The 22,056-nt window shown below is 41.7% G+C and overlaps 1 protein-coding gene across 4 annotated transcripts in view; it reads right to left on the bottom strand.

Moving 5' to 3' along the window:
* LOC147614186 (uncharacterized) overlaps positions 1 to 22,056 on the bottom strand; it is a 40,210-nt gene that overhangs the window by 6,739 nt on the left and 11,415 nt on the right. For all 4 annotated transcript variants that reach the window (XM_086780726.1, XM_086780728.1, XM_086780729.1 and 1 more), the window contains exon 5: positions 20,992 to 21,145. In XM_086780726.1, coding sequence (XP_086636852.1) covers positions 20,992 to 21,145 — 154 coding nt within the window. The remainder of the gene's footprint in view (positions 1 to 20,991; positions 21,146 to 22,056) is intronic.

Raw genomic sequence — 22,056 nt, 5'->3', positions numbered from 1 at the left:
TTGTCCAATTGGGGAACTATTAGTCTAGTTCTTCTGAGACTTGGATGGAATGTAAGCCCAGCAGGGCATGCAGTGACAGACTCAGCCACGTGTCCAAGAGATAAAGATATAGAGAGAGAGGGGAGAGATAGAAGGGAATAGGGATCTTGCACAGTACACCACATTGAGCGGGGAACAAGCCCCGTCCCCTTTCAGGAATTTATTCAAGAACAATCCACAGGCACGCTGGCCAGGATCAATACAATCAATGAATACAAAACAAACAGATATGCCGATGTAGGATATCCAAGTCGATGTCAATGTCTAGGCACAAGATCTCTGATGCCAAGCACAACACGGGGATGACCCACAAGTATCTCTCACTGGGCTAGTACCAAATCCATTATCCAAATCCAAATCCAATGAATCCAAGTCCAAGTTCCAAGTCCAGATCAAATCCAAAACCAAGTCCAAGTCCAGATCCTAGTCCAAATTCATGTTCATGTCCAAGTTCTATGTTCCATGTCCAAGTTCATATCCAAGTCCAAGTTCAAGTAGTCCAAGTTCCCATGAGTAATCTCCACAACTCCTACAACCTTGTCGATGAAGAAAACCATGGAAAAGCTCTTTCTGGCAAGAAAACTCATATAAAACCTAGATTAATGGTTTTTGGGCGATAAAAATCTCCAGAAAGTAAATTTTTAGGGTTTTTGGAGCAGTTTTAGGGTTTTTAAAATTTTTAGGGTTTTTGAAATTTCTGTTCGAACATGTCCGCACAGCTCCGTACACGCGTCCGTATCGCCATGCATATGCCCATACAAATATAGGGCTAACTGTACATATGAAAAGCAAGTTGGAGAAGGTGTTGATGGCGAAGAAGAAGCTCTCCATGATCATAATGATGCCCACACACTCCACGATCTCCTTCAATCTTCAATGATCATAATGATGCCCACACACACTCCACTCTCCATGATCATAATGATGCCACATACACTCCACGATCTCCTTCAATCTTCAATGATCTTGTTCATGGTACTACAAGAGAAGTCCAATCCTTTTTATACTTATAAGAGACCCTGCTTTTTGCCAAAAAGCCTTCATGCTTTTGCTTTGCCTTTTTATGCTTTGCTTTTCTCTTTTGCCTTTGCTTTTGCTCTTTTTACTTTTATTAATAAAATATTACTCAACTTTTGGAGCTTTGTTTTTTTGGCTTTAAGGCCGTGCCTTTTGGCCTTAGCATTGCTTTTTGAGAAGGCGCCTTTTAGCTTTTTGGTCCGGCTCAGTCTCCTCTTTCCAATGGTGCCCTTGGCTCGCGGTCAATCTTGTTTGACTTTCTGCTTTTTCTTGCTTTTTGACCAAGAATGGTATTTTTTCTTAATCAAACCTTATGGACCCTGTCCCCATGTCTTCTTCCATCTGTCTGGTGTTCGGGCATGGATTTCATCATGTGAAATAGAGCTAGGAGGGCCAAATAGTTACATGGAGAGAGGAACATAAAATTTTGGGGAAAACAGTGAAGAGCAATTGGCTAGATCAACCATCCCAAAAGAATAACAGTTTGGACTTGAATAGAGGGATGGTGTAGAATCATAGGTGATCAGAGTATGAACTATTAAGATGGTATTCTTCTGAGGATTAGAGAGGGTGAGAGTCTATGGGCTAAGTGGATTAGTGAGGGATAATTGCCTAGATCAAACACCTCAAAAGGCTAACCCTAGATAGTATGGATCTGTTTTGATCAACAAGGACTTAGGGGAGATCATTTGGATTGTTAGGTGCTTTGGAGCTGATGATTTGGGAGCCCCCAGTTCTGGTATCAGTATATCTTATACTTGTGTGGTGTCTGGTGGTGTTATAGAGACCATTACCCAGAACCCTCACATGTTTTGGTGCCCCGACTAAGGACCACACAGTTCTTGTTAAGAGCTTTGACCAGCAGGTTGGAATCCACTTGGTGGTCAACTTAATGCCTTTGGTAGGTATGGGATATGAAGTGTTCAAAGGGCAGAGGACTAAAGATGTCAACCAATTTCTCAGGAGGATTGATCTAGTAGCTTTGAGTAGCAATAGGGATGAGGATGCCTACAAGTTGAGGATGGTGAGTTTGCTTTTGGAAGATCCAGCAGGGAATGGTATGAGGATGTTGTTACAAATGTTGAAAAAGGGGATTGGGACAGGTTGAAGGAAGCATTGAGGAGTACATGTGGGAAGGCAGACAGTCCTGAAGATTTATGGAGAGAGCTTAGCAAGTTGTACCAAGGAGAGGATAAAGAGATGCCAACCTTTGCGGGCAGATTTGAAGCTACCACCTGATTTCTTGAAAAAGAATAGGTTTATTGGTGTATTGCATGGCAGCATCAAAGAGAAGGTGGAGTTGAAGGACCCTGACACATTTGCTGAAGCTGTAAGGATAGCCACTAAACAGTGGAGGAAGAAGCTGAGGAAGTTGGAGCTAGCAAGGAAGGAAAGAGAAGCAGGTATGCAGATCAAACATGAACAGGTTCAGCCTAGTCCTATAGTGGATCCTCTACCTATTGATATGCATTTGGAAAGGGGGATCCCAGTGGAAGTTCCAAGATTGGTAGAATCAAATAGGGCTCAGGATGGATTGCATCAGGAGATTCAAAGACTCACTAAACAAATTGGCAATCTTAATCTTGTTGTCCAGGGAATTCAGAATCAAGTGAGAAGGCCACAAGGGGAGAGACAGGATTGGAACAGATACAGTGCTTCAATTGTGGAGAGAGAGGTCACATAGCACCTCAATGATTGGTCTTTAGTCTAGAAGGGAGCCACGTGGGATATACCCTGTGATTCAGAGACAAGAAGAGGATAGACCTATTGACCATAGAAATAGGGGAAATGGGAATCAATTGCCAGTACAGGGTCAGGCTCACGGACCTTTGGGCAATGTGAACATTTTAGAAGATGTTCCAGAGGAGACAGATGAAGTTGATGTGATGGCCAATAAAAGGACAAGGTTGCGCCAAGAGGAGATCAAAAAAGGGGAAAGCTCCCATGGATCAGGGTGAATCTAGTAAACAGGGAAAGGTTAGGGCAAGGAGAAGGAAGATTGGGATGGGAGATTTTTCAGTTGGGAGAAGGTCAAGCACCATACAGTTTGTTGTCAAATGTAAAGCATAAAAAGGCTGACATAATCTATGGACAACTGCTGCAGCTGAATTCCAATGTGAGAAGACAATGGCATAAGCCTTCTAGTATCAGAAGAGTGAAGGTTAGGGTGCCTAAAGCTAGTGTGGTTCAGCTGAGTAAAGTGCTAGATGTATAGCTTGTGGTAGATGTCTAGATCCATGGCAGAAAGATAACCAAAGTTTATATTGATGGTGGAGCTCAGGTATGTGTGATTACTGAGGAAGCAATTCATGTCCTTGAGTTGGAAGTTACTGGAAGATCCATGTTTAGTGTGAAGATGGCTAATAGTGCCAGAGTGAAGTGCTTAGGGGTGATTAAAGATTTAGAATTGAATGTGCTTGGTCAGAAAGTGAGAATTGATATGCATGTCATGCCAGCTGGGGTTGGGGCATACCCTATAATCTTGGGAAGGCCATAGTTAATAGCAATGAGATCAAGGCAAGATTGGTATAGGGGATGTATAGATCTGTTTGTTGATAAGCCGAAGGATAAGAGGATCAGGTATATGATTTGCAAACAGGGAAGATTATGGAACTTGGAGAGGATCTGGAAGTGGATACAAATGATAGCTCTATCTCATTTGAAAGTTATGATGCCTACTCTTCAAAATCTCCAGAAGAAGCTGATAATGAGGGCTTGGACCAAAGTTTGTTGGAGATGGAAATGGATATGTGTGGGTTGCAGGTGGCTGAGGTCAGGGAAGAGGGTAGAGCTGGTAATCTGATAGGATAGGTTGATGCCCATGATGAGGGATTCAATGTTCCAAAAGAGAAGCTGATGGAGATGGTTGATAAGGATTTGACTATGGAAGAGAAGGAGCAGTATGAGATTCTCTTTGATAAGTATCCAAAGTTATTTGCAAAGGAATATACCCAGATGAGAGGGACTTCCAATGTAGTACATGAGATCAAATTGAAAGAGGGGATGAAGCCTGTGGCACAGAAGCTTAGGAGGCTTGGGACCATTCAAAGGCAAGTGCTGGAAATAGAAGTGACCAAACTTCTGCAAGCTGGAATCATTTACAGAGTTGCTCAATTAGATTGGATGTCCCCTGTGGTTATAGTGCCTAAAAAGGAAAACAAATGGAGAGTAAATGCAGCCACAAGAAGACATCATTATTCCCTACCTTTTCAGGATGAGATCTTGGATCAAGTTGCAAGGAGTGAGAGGTACTCTGTATATGATGGGTTCAGTTCTTACTTCCAAATCACGATAACTCCAGAGGATCAAAGCTTCATTTCTCCATGGGGGGTGTTTTGTTACAGAGTGATGCCTTTTGGACTCTTGAATGCATATGCAAGCTTTCAGAGTTGGATGGACAAGATACTTGGTCCTTATTTGGGTACTTCTGTTAGGATTTTTATGGATGACATATGTGTTTCCAGTGATAGGTTGCTTCATGTCAAAAAGCCGGATCTTGTATTTCAAAGGCTTGATGAGGATGGGGCCCGATTGAATCCAAGTAAGTGTACGCTAGCAAGAGCAAGGTTAGTACTGCTTGGGCATGAGGTTAGTGAAAATGGGATAGCCCATGACCCTTCCAAAGTGGAGAATCTACTGCAAATGGAAAGTCCCAAGACAACCAGAGAGCTCAATAGCTTCATTCAAAAGGTGAGATATCTATCTAGATCATTCTGTATGCTGGCTGAGTATCTCTATCCCTTGTAGAGGATAAGCCAACAAGATCCCTTTGTTTCGAGTGTTGTTGAAGAGGAGCTCTTTGACAATATCAAGAACCTGCTCTCCACCTTGCCCATAGTGATGCCACCAGATTGGACACAAACCTTTTATCTGAGTCTAAGGCATGAAGTGGAACTGCTGGTATGGCCATTGGTCTATGCAATCAAGAGACTGAGGAGCTACTTAATATACAGGCCCTTTGTGGTTTTAACATCCTGCAGTTTGCTGCCCCATCTGCTGAGATTTCTAGGGGATAATCCCAAGGTACAGAGGTGGATCTTGGCCTTACAAGAGTTTGACATGAGCTTCATCAAGGAGGACAGTGTGAGGGCACATATGGCAGATGAGATACAGGTGACGAGCAACAATGAAGCAGAGTACAGCAGCTTGTGCTGGAGGCTTGAGGAGTGTAAATAGTTCCCGGTCATAGTTTACATGAGGAGTTATAGGGTGCTGAGGGGACCATGTACTTTGATGGTGCTTTCAAAAGGAGAATGGGCAAAGGAGGGGCTGGATATGTATTTCTGGATACACAGGGAAAAGAGGTCTGGTGTGGTTGCCATGAGATACAGGTGAAGAGCAACAATGAAGCAGAGTACAGCAGCTTGTGTTGGGGGCTTGAGGAGTGTAAAAGGAGGAAAATCAGAAAGTTGATAATAAAGGGAGATGCCGTGTCGGTCATCAGACAAATCGAGAGTTTGGAGAGTTAATAAGGATGAGTTGAAGCAGTGGTTCTTCAAGGCCAAGCTTTCAAGCTGTCCAAATCTGGCATATATCTAGGGATCAGAATAAAAGGGCTCATGAGCTACTTGAGCAGGTACTGGTTCCAGCTGTGCATGGGGTAAAGTTGCAAGAGCCTTTATATCAAGGAAGAGAGTCTTTGCATGAAGAGGAGCATGTTCTGCTTACTGGTTTTGCTAGAAGGGATCTAAGTGCTTCAAGCAGACAAGCAGTGACTAGAAGGGCCATGAAGTATGTGCTGATAGGAGAGCAGCTGAAGTATGTGCTGATAGGAGAGCAGCTGTATCACAAGGGCTCAGATGGGGTTTTAAGGAGAGTCTTATATTATGATGAGATACAGCAGTGTTTAACAGCATGTCATGAGGAAGGTTGTGGACGATACTATGGGGCAGATATCAACAAAAGGAAAATCTTGTGAGCTCAACTCATGTGGCCAAGTATGAACAAGCCTTTCAAAAAAGAATGTTGATACCAGAACCCATGCAGCATGTTATGAGTTATGGGGCATTTGAGAAATGGGGAGTAGATGTCATAGGACCTCTTCCAGGAACCAAGGACAAGAAGCTGTACATCATCACTGCAATCGACTATTTGACCAGATGGCCAGAGGCAAGGGCAACCAGTAAAGCAGGTGCTAAACAAGTGAGTCACTTTCTATATGAAATGGTTTGTTGTAGGTTTGGGGCTCCCTTGGAATTGGTGACAGATCAAGGCAGAGAGTTTACAGCCAGTGTGATCCAAGATCCTGACCAGGTTGTTACACATCAAGGCAAAGAGTTTACAGCCAATGTGATCCAAGATCTGACCAGGTTGTTACACATAAAACACAGGTTCACCACACCTTACCACCCTCAATGTAATGGGTTAGTAGAGAGCTTTAATGGGGTTTCACGGAGACTGCTATTCAAACTTGTGGAGAAACATCCTAGAGACTAGGATCTGTCTCTGGACAAAGCATTGTGGGCCTATAGGGTTTCAAAGAAGCATGCAACAGGGTTTACACCCTTTCATTTGGTTTATGGAAAAACTGTGTGCTACCCATCAATGTCATGTTACCTTCTCTAGACTTTATGTTGCGACACAGTGTAGAACAAGAGGAACAAGAAAGGAACAGATGGGCCAAGCTGCATGCTCTTTTGTAGACAGAGATGAAGCAATCAAATGGTATGAGAAGGCAAGTCAAAAAATGATAGAAAAGTTCAATGAAAGCTTGGGAAACAAGGATTTAACTAAGGACATGTTGGTTTTGAGGTATAATAGTGCTCTGGACAGCACTTTTCAGACTAAATTCAGAGTTAGATGGGAAGGACCATATGTTTTACATGAAGCTTTCTCTAATGGAAGTTACCATCTCAAAGATCTGAATGGCAAACTACATCCCAATAGAGTGAATGGCCTCATGTTGAGGCCTAATTATATCAGAGTTATGTGAAATTCACAAGATGGTGGAACACTTTTAAGTGTTCCACTCTGGGATTAGGGCAATATGTGAGGAGCATTTTGTTGATGCTTGCATGAGAAATCAGGATTCAGAGCCCAAGCAAAAATCTATGGTAGGTGTGAATTTGAGAAGAAGTAGCTATAGGTAGTCCTTGAATCTTGATAGTATGGGATTTGATGGAAGTTGAATGAGTACGTGGAGAGTGATGACAATGAGCTATGGTTGATGATGTCCCTAGTGATAATACATGATCATATGCATCTAGTACCCACATGGTAAACCTATCCACTTGGTAGCAAAGTTCTATTGGGGTATGAATCTAAGAGGTAATGGCTTTAGATGATCATAGGATGCTCATGATGTGAGGATGTTGGGAGATGTGTGAATGTATGTGAGATGGTGTTAGGAATGTCCCATGGTTGATCATGTATATAATGATGATGCATTGCCATGTGCATCCAGTATCCATGCATAGGGTGCTAGTCCACTTGGCATTAGGGAGAGGTGTCATCAGTCAGGGGAGAGCCCAAAAGGAGTGTTAGTAGAGAGTGGGAGTTTTTTTTAGTTGATTCCTAATTGGGGGTGAGAAAGCATCTCTGTAGGGGAAAGAAGAAAATACGACGAAAGGAGCGGGTTTTGAAAACATAGGAATGGTCCTCAATTGTAAACAGAGGGGAATTGGACAGTAGATACCTGTGTCAGAAGATGGGAGAGAAGCTAGAGGAGGGAGTGAATGGAATGACCAAGGAGCTGGATACAGGAAGAACAAGTGATTGAGTCGGAGAAAGTGTGAGAAGGTGATGAAGGATTTGATCATCTTGGACCTTGGGATCAAAGGCCACCCCAGCTAGGACTAAGCAGGTAAGGGGCCAATTGCTTGTCTTAAGACCTTTGACAGTGTAGCTGTTGGAACTTGGCTTTTATCCTCAAGTTCCATGGTGATTGAAGTTTGTCTTACCTAAGGGTTTGAGGCGTCTTGCTGGAAATTCACCATTGGATGCTTCAATATTTATGTTTTCATAGAATTGTTCGAATTAGGGGTGTGTCAATTGTCATAGCTTTCATCTTGTTCATAAAGGTCCAATCAAAGAAAAACTGTTTCTAAATCTGTCAATAACAGTGTCATTTGGGTGTCTAAAGCATGTTGTATCTGAGAGATCAAAGCTTGAGCAGGCGGAGATTTATTGTGAATCCTGAATGTTGAGCTTGTGTGTATTGATCATGAGTGAGTACTAGATTATGCAGGTTCAACTTCATCAAATGTGTGGGTTTCATTAGGATTCAGAGATTGAACAATGATTGCTAATCATGAAATGGGTCCTTGATTTATTCGAATCGCTTGAGGGAAATTGTCTGTGAATAGGTGATTTTAGTTTAATTGTATCAAGTTTGAGTCTGACAGAATCAGTAATATAAAGGTTTCCAGAGAAGTCTGTGCACAGGATCAGAGCAACTTAAGGAGCACAAATGGTAGATTTCTCTGAGTTGTTGAATAGGGAATTGACTTGGGACAGATGTGATGCTGTAATGATTGTGAAACAGGACAGTTTGGACCTGAATTGAAGGCTTGTACAAGATCAGAGATTGTCCAATTGGTGAACTGTTAGCCTGGTTCTTCTAAGACTTGCAGGGAGAGAGGAACTACAAATTTTGGGGAAACCAATGAAGAGCAATTGGCTGGATAAACCATCCCAGAAGAATTAACAGTTTGGACTTGAATAGAGCAGTGGTATAGGATCAGAAGTGATCACTATTAAGATGGTGTTCTTCTGAGGATTGGAGAGGATGAGAGTCTATGGGCTAAGTGGATCAGTGAGGGATAATTGCCTGGATCAACACCTCAGAAGGTTAACCCTAGATAGTTTGGATCTGTTTTGATCAACAAGACTCAGGGGAGATCATTTGGATTGTTAGGTGCTTTGGAGCTGACGATTTGGGAGCCCCCAGTTCTGGTATCAGTATATCTTATACTTGTGTGGTGTCTGGTGGTGTTACAGAGGCCATCAGCTAGAACCCTCACAACATGATGCCCGCCAGTGCATTAGATCTGGCAAGTTTTTATCTAGGCACACTTTTTGGTCCACTGCAGATGGAACTAAAGGTGGAGTATGTTATTCAGTGATAGTTGCATTTCTTCTTTATATGTGATTGGTCATGGAGTTATTATCCTTGTTAGAGCGCAGCGAGTTATGCTTCTACATGGTGGATTGGAAATTGGTGTGCTGAATGTATATGCTCCTAACCTTAGAGGAGAGAATTCCTTTTTGGAATACCATCACGGAGACTCTCCCTCGGGCATATCATTGGATCATTGGAGGTTACTTCAACATGGTTGAGTAACCTGCAGATAAAAAGGGGAGACATGCCCGTGAGAGAGCAAGAGTATGAAGACACTGTTTCTGCCAATATTGTTATGTCCGATGGTGAACGATATGTTCATCCATCTGATTTTGCAACAGACAAAGTCATGAAGAGGAGGCTTAGCCATTGTCTTGAAAAGATTCCCAGCTGCTGCAACAATAGAGTAGAGGAGAAATGCCCAATACACTCAAAGAAGTGTCGCCTGCTCCAATTTAGTTATGGTTTTCTTTGTTTTCTACATCTTCTTACTGAGGACTCGGAGCCTGAGATAGTGACTTTGGCAAGCACTCAAGTGCCGATCGAGGATGATGGGGTTGAGGAAGAGGTGGCTATAGACCCAGCAGAGAAAGGAAACCTTTGAGGCTAGGAGACCAACCAAAGATGGTTCTCATTTTGCAATTTTCTTGAAGTCAGTACTATTATTTTTCCATATGAATCTGGGTATATAGCTCGTTTGAATGTTTGATTCACAATATATTTTTCAAAAGGCTAACTTTAGTTTCTTGTTTTAGCTAATATTGGAGTCTAGTGTGCTTAGAATTGGACAAGAAAATAGTATGGACCATGAACTCTATACAAGGTACACATCCCGAGCTTAAATTGTAAGTTGAGCTTACTCTCAATCATTCACCCCCTTGAGAGGGCACCCTAGGAGAGATTTATCTTTTCCTTTCATGGTAGGGACTGTTGGTTGAGGAAGCTAGATTCACTCCTCTTTTCTTGGAGTAATCACAGGAGTGGTGCACATTGCATTTATGCCCTCTTGGACTGCTATTGTGTTGATGATTGGACACTTGATTGAGGTGGCACTATCTTCATTGTCCCAGCCACTTCAAAGTCAGATCATGTCCTGTAGTTTTGTGCATCAGAGATATGTACGCATAACAGAGTCTCTTTACTCAGATGAAGAATTATCTCAACAGGTGATGGATGTTTGGAGATCTTGTGATGCTCTTGACTCTAGGCAAAGATATGCTCTTGCCTTAGAGAGTCTTAGTGATCTTTATCACAGTGTGGCCCTAGCCATGAGGCTTGGATAGAGACAGCCATCAAGCATAGATTGTGTGCTCTGCATAGGAAAGAGAAACACCCTAATGCCCAATGGATCTCAGATGCATTATGCACCGTTCATACTCTTTTGGCCACCTGGGCCCATATACAAGGATCTTCTAGAGCTACGCAAACAAAATGCAGCAGATTTATGAGAGAATGGAACCATGGTATTTTTTTCTCCTCCACTCCTATGGGGCTTTTATGGCACCATAGTGATCTTCCTTTGTATGATTTTATATTACTTAATAGAAGTCTCTTTTCTGGGAAAAAAAAAGCAACTCCTACCTCTCCCGCTTCTTTGACTATGTCAACATACATGAAAGTTTTTATTGTGTTCAAGTCAGCCGCCCATCTTTGATAGGCATTATGGCTTCTACCCAAGCCAATCATCATCCACCCCCACCAGCTTGAAGAACGATCCTTTTCTCCGAAGATGAGCTCTCACAAGTCTATTGTAAGTTTTTGGATTCCATAGAGTCAACCTTTGGACAAGTTGTGGAAGTCCCCGGCCTTCCAGAGACACTGTCCATGGCTGCAGCACAACTGTCACGGTCAGTGATGTGGGATACCACGAGTCATGATACTCGTCAATGACCCCTATTTTATAGATAATCCTGTGATGTTGCTGCTTCCAGATCTCTCGCTTTGTATGGCAAGGCAACCCTTGGCAATCTTGCTACTTGATTTTGAGAAAGCCTACGACAGAGTTGATTGGGACTTCTTAGAGGGTACTCTCGCACACATGGGATTTTCTCAAGATTGGATCAAAGGTGACTCTTTTACCGGGAGGCTCACAACATTGTGCTTGCTTGTGGAGATCGAGGTGAGTGCTTCCATATCTCTTGCTCCGTACGACTTGTGACTTGATCTAAGAATCAAGTTAACAGAATTTGAAGAATTCTGTTTGGAATTGAAAATTGAATCTAGGGATTTATGATATACTCATGGTAGTCAAACAAAAATCAAAACTATAAACTTGCATAGAAACCCTGTCTTCTTAAAAGACTGTCTTACGCCAGAATGCTGGAGGGAGCATTTGGCATATATGTTTATCTAAGGGAAGTCGGTTGCAACAGCTGGCGGGGAGTGTTCGAGGGACAGCTCACGCGGCAAGGCTTGCCGAGGTCTTGACCAGCCTCGGTATGGTTAAAATGGTGCGCTTCCGGTACGATGGACGAGGGCCGACGAAGCGGTCCCTGAGTGAAGTGCCAGGACACCTAAGGAGGATCCTGGAGGGTTCTGACCAGGCGATGCACGGGCTCGCGGTGCCGAGGACATCCATGCGTATGTCGAGGAAGATATTATATGATGAACCTATGTTTTTTTTTTTATAATCTATCACTGGATCTCGTTGTTGACTTGCTGGTCTTAACGGAGAGTCCAGAGTGATACTGTTTTGTTGAGAAACAAGGACTCAATGAAAATTTTGAAGTATGACATGTATAAATCGTAAATTGTTTATCAAGGATTGTTTTTATTAAAGTTTTAATAAAGAGGAGTGCGTGCGTATCTGTTTTCTAAAGCTAAAGTTAAGAAAGGCAATTCAATTATGGGTGGGTGAGTACTTATTTGGTTCCACCGATTCCAGTGGTAGGGTGGTGGCTAACCCATGGGCCAGATGGGGTTAGGCTGGAATCAGTGGAGTTTTAATAATCAAATTGCAAAATCTTAGGATTACGCTAAGATTCGGTGTTGGTGTTATAACCGTAGATGCATTAGAAAGTTGTGGAGGGTGATCCATAACTTCTTATGGTCAAGGCTTGATGGCACATCAGATACGTGGGCCATAGTTGCTTAGGAAACTATTATCCTTCCCAAGCACAGAGGATGATTGAACATCATTGATCCAGAGATCCAATGCGAACCTCTGCTTTGCAAGTTGGTGGTTTGAGCATTACTGAGCCCTAGAAGGAATTTTGCGGTGGTGACTGAAGGCACAACAAACGTTTTATTTTCTCTGAGGCAGATTATCGCTCCCCATCCTCTCCACTAGTTTCTTCCATCATCCGAGCTTTGGAGCAGTATGCAGATATTTTTACGTCATAGGTCCCCAGGCTCCTTCCATTAGTTACCAAAAATGGAGCCGAATTGGCTAAGTACATGACCAAGTCTCGATCATGGGAGACAAGAAAAACAACATGGGACAAAGAGGGGCTCTTCCTCGCTAGCTGGCCACTCTCTGCCAAGGTCATCTCTCATAAGGTTGTTCCACATAATGGGCCTGTCAGCCTCACCTACTGAGCTTGGGGACCTATGACGTAAAAATATCTGCATACTGCTCCAAGCTTGGATGATAGAAGAAACTAGTGGAGAGGATGGGGAGTGATAATCTACCTCAGAGAAAATAAAACATTGTTGTGCCTTCTGTCACCACCACTCTCATGGGCACATCTAAGAATATGGAACATGAAAAATTCCTTCTAGGGCTCAGTAATGCTCAAACCACCAACTTGGCAGAGAGTGGCCAGTTAGCGAGGAAGAGCCCGTCTTTGTCCCCTGTTGTTTTTCTTGTCTCCCATGATTGAGACTCGTTCATGTACTTTGCCAATTCGGCTCCATTTTTGGTAAGTAATGGAAGAATCTTTTCTTGGAAAAAAAAGGCTCCTATTTATAGTTATTAATGTTGGTGACTTGGCTACCAACCCTACCAACCCAAATAATAAAGTCCAACTAAGGTGAAGGTGTTTGCCTAGGACCAAGAGGTCACCCGGGGGGGGGAAGCTAGACACCCCAGGTGGGTCTATCTAAGTCATTGATCCAAAATCCCAACTGATTTGTGCCAATTCATGCATGCATGAGCAGCCAGGAGGAACAACTCTATTTCCTTTCAAAAACTGCTTAGGCAAATATGGGAGGCCTCAAGGAACATTTCACTGTCGTCAGAGTCCAAGAGCTCCACTTGTCTCAATTGTAATTGTAAGCCAAAGATCATGTCCTAGAGTGAAGATAAATCCTCACAGCCTCTGCAACCAAAAGATAATGAAGTGGATTCAATGGGAAGCCCTACCACACAAATTTGGAGCTTTGAAATCGGTCACCACTAGCACAATAGGCCAACACCTCACTCTGAGCATCTTTATAGAGGCATGAAACTCCTACAATCCAACTCTTAGGAAAACCCCTAAACCCCTGCATCTGAATGAACTCCTTCCAGAAAGCCCCAATGCACTCTATCATCTCTTCTCAAAGTCAATCAAAAGAATGGCTTCAGACTAATTGCTAAACCAAGCCCATTCTGGTGCTTCCCAAAACGAGAAGAATCAAATATGCTCCTACCACTGTGTATCATGAATAGCCTCTTGCCAAATGGTCTGGAATCACAAACTCATTGCCTTTGGTAGGTTTTTTCAACATAGTTGCTAGCAAGGTGATAGACCTCCACCGAGTGATTTGCGCTCTGTCACCTTGTTTTGGATCAGATAAATCAATCCCTAGAAAAAGAAAAACGATATAGCTTGTCTCCCACATCTCCTGAAAGGCTAGTGTAATTTCTACCTTAAAATTGTTCCAAAACACCAAAAAAGAAAAAAGATAGCAAATGCTAAGAGGGCGTGTCTCAGCTCATCAATGGAAAACAGGGCATCCAGAGTAGCTCCTCTCCTAAGTGATCCTATGTGATCAAAGGAGGTAAGGTCGCCCATACTCTCTACTACAATTTGTCTCTCTCAGGGGTTTAAGTTTTCGTTGTAAGCAGCTGAGGGTAATAATCTGTGCAACCTGTCTGATAGAGCTAGAATCTGATTGTACAACACCATGAGTATCCTGCAATTGCCTCACACTTTCTTTGCTATGGGTAGGGCTAATAAGAGTCATAAAGAAGTGCTTATTGCATCTGCCTCCCATCTGAATCTAGAAAGATTCCCAAGCATGGTATCTGTACTCTACTCTCTGATCCAAAGAGTGCTGCAACTCTGCCCTCACAAGTGTCAGTGCCTTTGAAGTCCACTTACCAGTGGGGTGTTTCTCTTGCTCCCTCTGTAGGACAGATATCCTCCATCTGATAGCCCTCTCTTAAGAGAGAATCTCATATCACTTGATCAGGGCCATGTAGTGGTAAAAATCACTAATATGCTGTAATGCCAATGCAAAGCCCGGAGGTCTGTCAGTGAAATATTGAGATCTCTAAATACCTTTTACCTAACAAGCAAGCTCCACATCTGCATAAAGAGAGTCAGGTTTACACCTAAGGGTTTGCGCCATGCTGTCCAGGATCTCGACAACCTAGTACCACATTGGATTTTGGGTCAGTGATGCAGACATAGCAGAATGGAGGACAGGGCTTGGTTTCAAATAGATTGAAAGGGGTACTATTGCCAAGTCTTGGGATGCCAGGTAGTGTGGATGTGACTCCTACACAGAATTTTCTGGAGTCTAGGAGAACATCACTCTATTGGAGCTCCACTACCCTAGACTTAACCTCCAGAGGCCTTGTGATGATCCAGGTTTCATTAGCCTCAGCATGAACAGGTGCTTTTCACGTCCTTGAATTGGTCAGCTTAGGAGATTGGTGTGGAATAATCTTTGGCACGCATGGAACGAGGACCAAGTGGCATGAAGCACTACCATCTTGCCTAGACATGAGGGAGGTCTCAACATTATCAATTCTGACATCCAGTGCAGAGCCTTGCTAGGTAAGTTTGCCATTAGGGATCCTTCGTGGCAGTGAACTTTGGAAGGATTTTGGGTTTGAACAGATTGGGTTTGTTCCACTTAGAGAGGCGATGATTGGCGACACAAGCTGGATCTTCACATATGCCCACATTAGACTCTCCTCTTGTACTTTGTTAACAACAATCACTAAATCCTAGCATCAAATCATAGCATCCTTCCCCTCCAACTTAGGATGAGACGGAAAGGCAGCCCATCATGTGGATTGAGTTGTTGACTTAGGATGTCTACTTGGCTATTCAGGAAACATGCAGTGGTCAAGACGGGAGAAGGCACCGGCCTTTATAGTGGGTGCCTAGAGAGTCTTAAGCCCAAACACCACATCACCACTCAGAATTCGTGAGACACTCATGTACATACTTTGCAGATTGATGTAGTTACACCCCTCTACTGGCTTCAGGACACATCAGATTAGGTTCATTGGTGGTTGGCTGTCTTTTCAGAGGCACAATCCTTTGAAGCCAGGGAGTAGAGAAAGTCCTTTATGAGATGGTAGAGGGTTGGAGATTAGTCAGATAGACAAAGCAAGAGCTGATCAAGGATGCTATTCTTCATACAATCAGGGTAGTTGGCTTTAGTGATGACCGTTGGTACATAGATCCTCACTCCTCTCTTGTCATGAATAATCCATGGCCTCTTTGGCTTTATAATAGATGTTCTCTCAAGCACCTACCATGGGATCTAGAAGAGTGGCAATGGATTGATGCAGTATCTCCCCATAGGACACTCCCCTTCTTTGACTGCACAATTGGCAACACTAAATGAGGCCAGACCCAAAGCTTTTAGTGGACACCCACCTGGACAGCACATATTACCTATGCATGCTCTTTGAGACTTCTATTAAGATAAAATCATACAAAGGGAGATCTCTCAAACCAAAAGATAGGGATATCTCTACCGATTGAGGGCAATATGCTGCCATAAGTGTAAGATTCTCGCCAACCTCTCAAGATGTCCAGTTTCTTCCCCTATAATCAATCCCCTTTTCAGAATAATAAAAGATCTTGTTTCTACCTGTTTTGGCCTAGAGAGAGAAAATATTCTAGAGAGAGATAATTCAGTTTTTAGGTATCTTTGGATAGAAAAATATCCATTCTTATTAAAATAAATTCCCCCGAAACAAAAGCTTTAAAAAAAATTCCTAAGGTGCACTAGAAATAAATTATAATGTGCACAAAAGACCTTAGCTTAAAGGTCCCTGTTTTCAGAAAATTTTGGATTAAAGTCCAAACAAAGGTTTGACAGACCAATGAGATTAATCCAAATATAGGGAGGAGATAAATTGAAGAATAAAAGAAAAACTCCCCAAAAATGAGTAAATGCTCACATAAGATGAAGAGTGGACTAAGGACCAAAGAAAAGAATTTAAAAACTGAATTTTGACACCTCAATGTGGGGATCTCCTCTCATGAAGTAAGCGCCTTTTTCTCATCATTACCCCCAATTTTTAATCAGTAAAATGAGATATTTTCATCTCTCTGACCCAAAAATGGTCAAAAATTGACCAAACTGATCTGAAAAATTCTAAAATCAGTTTGCTTGGTTAGAGACTAACTTTTCTTATAAATAGAAGCCTCCCCCTTTGTAAAAGCTTAATGGTGTTTATGCACTATTACTCTACTCCTGTCCTGAGCCATCTACATTGAATTTTTTAATAATTCAATTATTTTTTGCCTAATCCTCTCTAAAGTGAATTGGTGGCCACTATTGCTTCAAACAAGAGTAGAACCCTCAATCCCTCAAACCAAAGGAGAGCTTACAAGCTCCATGTAAGCTGATTTTCTTACTTTGTTTACAAATTTTAATGAAAAATCTATGATTTTCTTGATTTTTATGTTTTGCAAATGATTGAATTAAATTCAAATGCTATGCCTTTGATGAAAAAGACCACCCCCTTCTCTTCTTTACATTCCAACCTTTCTTAATCCTAGAAAGATTAACTAAGTGATTAATTAAACTCTTCTTATTGTTTACTCTCTTAAATTTAGAAAATTATATAGATTAGAGTTTCATAATTCTAAATTGGGTTAAATAAGTTAAGTAAAGAAAAATAAAAATGAAAAATGATCAACCATACAAAGGAGGTTATAGCAAAATTTTTCAAAATTTTGTGAAAAAAAAAAGTTTGTTTTTATGTTATTCCAAAAGAGTAATTCCCACCATTTTTGCATCTAAAAGAAATATTCTAATTACTCCATGTACATATTCACCTATGAATATGCATGAATATCACTGATATTAATTATTAAATTTGATTTCTATGCATAGAAAGATACATAAAAGAAAAAAAAAATATTATAAAAATGTTATTCTTATTAAAATTGATTTCTATGCATAGAAAGATGCATTAAAAAAAAAATTTTATTATAAAAGTGTTATTCTTATTAAATTTGATTTCTATGCATAGAAAGATGCATAAAGAAAAAAAATTTATTATAAAAGTGTTATTCTTATTAAATTTTATTTCTATGCATAAAAAGATGTATAAAGAAAATTTTTTTATTATAAAAGTGTTATTCTTATTAAATTAGATTTCTATGCATAGAAAGATGCATAAATGAATTTTTTTATTACAAAAGTGTTATTCTTATTAAATTTGATTTCTATGCATAGAAAGATGCATAAAGTAATTTTTTTATTACAAAAGTGTTATTCTTATTAAATTTGATTTCTATGCATAGAAAGATGCATAAAAGATTTTTTTTATTACAAAAGTGTTATTCTTATTAAAATTCATTTCTATGCATAGAAAGATACATAAAGGAATTTTTTTTATTACAAATGTGTTATTCTTATTAAATTTGATTTCTATGCATAGAAAGATGCATAAATGAAATTTTTTATTATAAAAACGTTATTTTTATAAAAATTAATTTTTATGCATAAATAGATGCATAAAGAAATTCTTTTTATTTTAAAAGTGTTACTCCTATTAAATTTAATTTTATGCATAAAAGATTTTTTTTATAAAAGTGTTATTTCCATTGAAGTTGATTTTTATGCATAAATAGATGCATAAAGAATTTTTATATCAAAATTAGAATTCTCTTAAATTCTATGTCTAAATTCTATGAGTATTTGATAAATGAATAATTAAATACTCTAAGAGAGAAATTTCTATCGTTTTATATTCACACGGATTGTAAAAAGAAAATTCAAGAAATCTATCGAGATCGAAATATTCAAATAAATGATTAATTTATTCCTCATTGGAATTCGTAACTAATTTAGAAATCGGTTAAGTGAATATTCAAAGAAAGAATTTCAGTGAAATAGTAACTAAATTATCAAATCTTTTCGAGAAAGATAGTTCATAAAAAATCTTATCCAACTCGAACCTTGAATCAGAATATAACCCCAAGACCAAACTCTTTCGTCAATTTCGAGGAAAGAAGGTGTGACCAATTTAGAAAAATACACTCAAAACTCCCGCCAAATTTGAAACTAAGTTTGAGACCCTTCGAATTGATCTGTGAATCAAGGTTATAGAATTCGAGGAATTCTGGTATGAAATTCAGAATTCCGATCAAGAAGTTTTGAGGATACTGATTCAAGAAATACTCCTTGTATTCAAAAGAAAATTAAACTGAAAACTTGCTTAGAAACCCTGTTTTCTTAAAGGACTGTCTTACGCCACAATACTGAAGGGAGCATTTGGTATATGTTTTTCTAAGGGAAGTTCGGTTGCAACAGCTGGGGGGAGTCTTCAAAGGACGGCTCACGCGGTAAAGCCTGCCCAGGTCTTGACTAGCCTTGGTATGGTTGAAAAATGGTGCGCTTCCGGTACGATGGGCGAGGACCGACGAAGCGGTCCCTAAGTGAAGTGCCAGGACACCTAAGGAGGATCCTGGAGGGTTCTGACCAGGAGATGCACGGACTCACGGTGCCTATGACACCCATGCGTATGTCGTGGAAGATATGTATGTTGGACGAAATGATTATTGTAATCTGTTGCTGACCATTTGGTCTCAACGGAGAGTCCAAAGTGATACTATTTTTTGAGAAACAAGAGACTGGATGGAATTTTTGAGTTATGATATCTGTAACCAATAACTGTTTGTCAATGGTTTATTTTATATGTTAAAGTTTTAAAGAGGAGTGTGTGCGTATCTGTATTCGAAAGCAAAAGTTAAGAAAGGCATTCAATTATGGGTGGGTGAGTAATTGTCTGGTTCTACCGATTCCAATGGTTGAATGCTGGATGGGGTTAGGCTGGAATCAGTGGAGTTTTAATAATTAAATTGAAATAATAGAAATACGCTTAGAATTCGAGTAGTTAAATAAAAACCTGAAGAAATTCTCAAATGAGTAGATCAATGGCTGTGCCTGACTTCGGTTAGGAAAAAAGCGTTGATTTCCTCAAATGATTAGATCAACGGCTGTGCATAATTTCGGTTAGGAAAAAAGCGTTGATTTCTTCAAACTAAGTCAGTGATAGTTTTCCTTCTATTTGGTTTAATCAGGTGAAGTATAGTTTAGTCTCTTAACCCCGTTAAAAAAATCGGTAAGAAAATCAAAAAGGTGGAATCGTCCCTGTTTTTCGGGCAAGGAAAATTTTTCCGGTTTCGGTTTCGGTTTCGGTTTCGGAATGACCACCAGATTAGTCTCGTGTCCGGACATTTGAGGGCGAGGCCCCGAGTGGGAAACCCTGCCCTGCACAAGAGGAAGCTACTTCCGCTGCTAGCAACCGAGAATCCGGTGCGCGGAGGGGACAGAGGGGTCTCACAATAAAAGCCTCGTAGGAGTGGAGGAGAAGAAAATATACAGTAAATGGAGTGACATCGTTCACACTCTTTTAGCCACATGGGCCTGCGTACAGGGATCTTCTACAACTGCGCAAACGAAACGCAGCAGATTTATGAGAGAGTGCAACAATGGTATTTTCTTCTCATGCATGCTGTTTTAGAGAGACAATTATGGAGATCTTGCCGAAAGAGACAGTTTCCCACGTTCTTCTCGCTCTGCTAGCACATTGGACTCTCTATCAACAGACCGTTTCTTAGAGAGAGACAATTATGGAGATCTTGCCGAAAGAGACAGTTTCCCACGTTCTTCTCGCTCTGCTGTTTTAGAGAGACAATTATGGAGATCTTGCCGAAAGAGAGAGTTTCCCACGTTCTTCTCGCTCTGCTAGCACATTGGACTCTCTATCAACAGACCGTTGGTGGTTCAGATCCCAGATGTCTGCAACGCTTCACAACTTTGGAGTCCATTCAGCATTGTGTATGGGGTTGCAGAGAGGCCCAGAGAATTTGGCAAGATGAGAAGAGGGACTTGCTACATCACTGAGGATCTATGGCCTGGCTTACACAAACACGTCCTCAGGTTCTGTATGACGGAACATATTCCGGCATGGCCCTTTTGATCTGCAGAAAGGTCCCTCAATCAATCAACCTAGGTGTAGTACTGATATCTATAAAGACCTCACTTTCCTTCTAAAGACTTGACTCGGGAGATCATTGCCAGTCTTATTGCATGGTCTACATACAGAAATTCACATGCACAGAGGCTCTAGATCAGACTCAGACTTCTGCCTCTCGGTCACTCAATAATGGTAGGATATTGTACACATTCCCATGACCACGTGGGGCAGGATTCCAAGCTCCTCATGTGCCAGACTGGCCAAGAGAGATTTCTTCATGAGAATGGGACCATGATCTTTTTTACACATATGCAGCCATAGGGCCTTCATGGCATTCCACCCTCCGGATTGGTCACAACAGCCTCACGTCTATCCTGCATGACTTTGTATAAGGCTTTTACAGGAGCTCACCATGGATTTTTTGAAATTGGGTCATACTTACTAGAAGTTGACAAAAGAAATTATTAACTGCAGCTCCAACATATTATTATTCTTTTCATGATAAGATTTGGAAAGTAATGTGAACAGTACTCAAAGTTAGGACAAAGACCTCAGGGGGAGCAAAGGAAAGGTATGATCTGCTTGAATGCTGCATCTCTGTCCCCCAACCTGGAGTGTCAAGATTGATGCGTGTGAAGTATGGGTTAAAGATATGAGGATAGCCCAGAACATTTGTTGTTTCAACTGCTTTTGGAAGGGGAGATCTAGAAAAAATCATTAAAAAAAAAATCGTCAGAGTTTCTGAAATCTAGAAAATAACAGAGAGTATTGTCTACTAATAAATTCAGGAAGAAATTGAAATTGAGAAACCCAGAGAAACCCGCAAACACATGTATACTTGCAATTGCAGACAAAAACAGTATCCCTATTCTTTACTAGCTTCAGAGCTCCAAAAAATATACAGCAGCTGGAATTTCATTTGGAACTAGCTCGCTGAAGCTCCCGCCTTCGCCCCCCTGCACTGCTCGCCCATCGCCGCCGCCTTCGTTTCTTGCTCCCCCCCCTTCTACTCGCCGTTGCGCCCCCCCCCTTCTTCTCGCGGTCTTGCCTGCTTGCGCCCCCCCTCCTCGCTGCTGCTGCGCCTCCCCCCTTCTCGCCATCTCATCCCCCCCCCTCCTAGCCTCTTCGCGCCCCCCCCCCCTCCCTCTTCGCCTATTCGCCCTCCCTCCCCTTTTTCGCCTGATTCGTCCCCCCCCTCTCCGCCTGCTCGCGCCCGCCTCCTCTCAGCAGTGCCCCGCCCCCCCCCCTTCTCGTTGCTGCCGCCCCCCTCCCAAGGCTTCTCCTTGGGGTTTTTTCGCCCCCTCCCTGCTCTTTCGTGCCTTTCTTCACCCCCAGGGGGGTTTCTGTTTTTTTTTTTCCTCTTCTTCCGGTCTTCCGCCTCTTCGTGTGCAGCCCCGTTTCTTGCAGGTTTCCCGTGTTCGCCTCGCCTTCGCCTGAGCTTCAGACTCTGATGGAGACTCCTCCCGCCTCGCCTCAGAGGGACTCATCCGCAGCCCCCTCGCCCGCCCCCGAGGACATCCCCATCAGGCTTTCTCTTTCGCCGGAAGAGGAAGCGAGCCTCACCGCAGAGGTGGAACGCCTCCAGGCTCATTCCACCATCTGCCGTATAGTCGGC

Source organism: Cibotium barometz, chromosome 42, assembly GCF_041138505.1.
Source record: "Cibotium barometz isolate CiBa-2024 chromosome 42, ASM4113850v1, whole genome shotgun sequence".
In the NCBI taxonomy this organism is placed as follows: domain Eukaryota; kingdom Viridiplantae; phylum Streptophyta; class Polypodiopsida; order Cyatheales; family Cibotiaceae; genus Cibotium; species Cibotium barometz.
The sequence above is the reverse complement of the archived record's forward strand: the minus strand, read 5'-3'. Positions and strand labels throughout refer to the sequence as shown.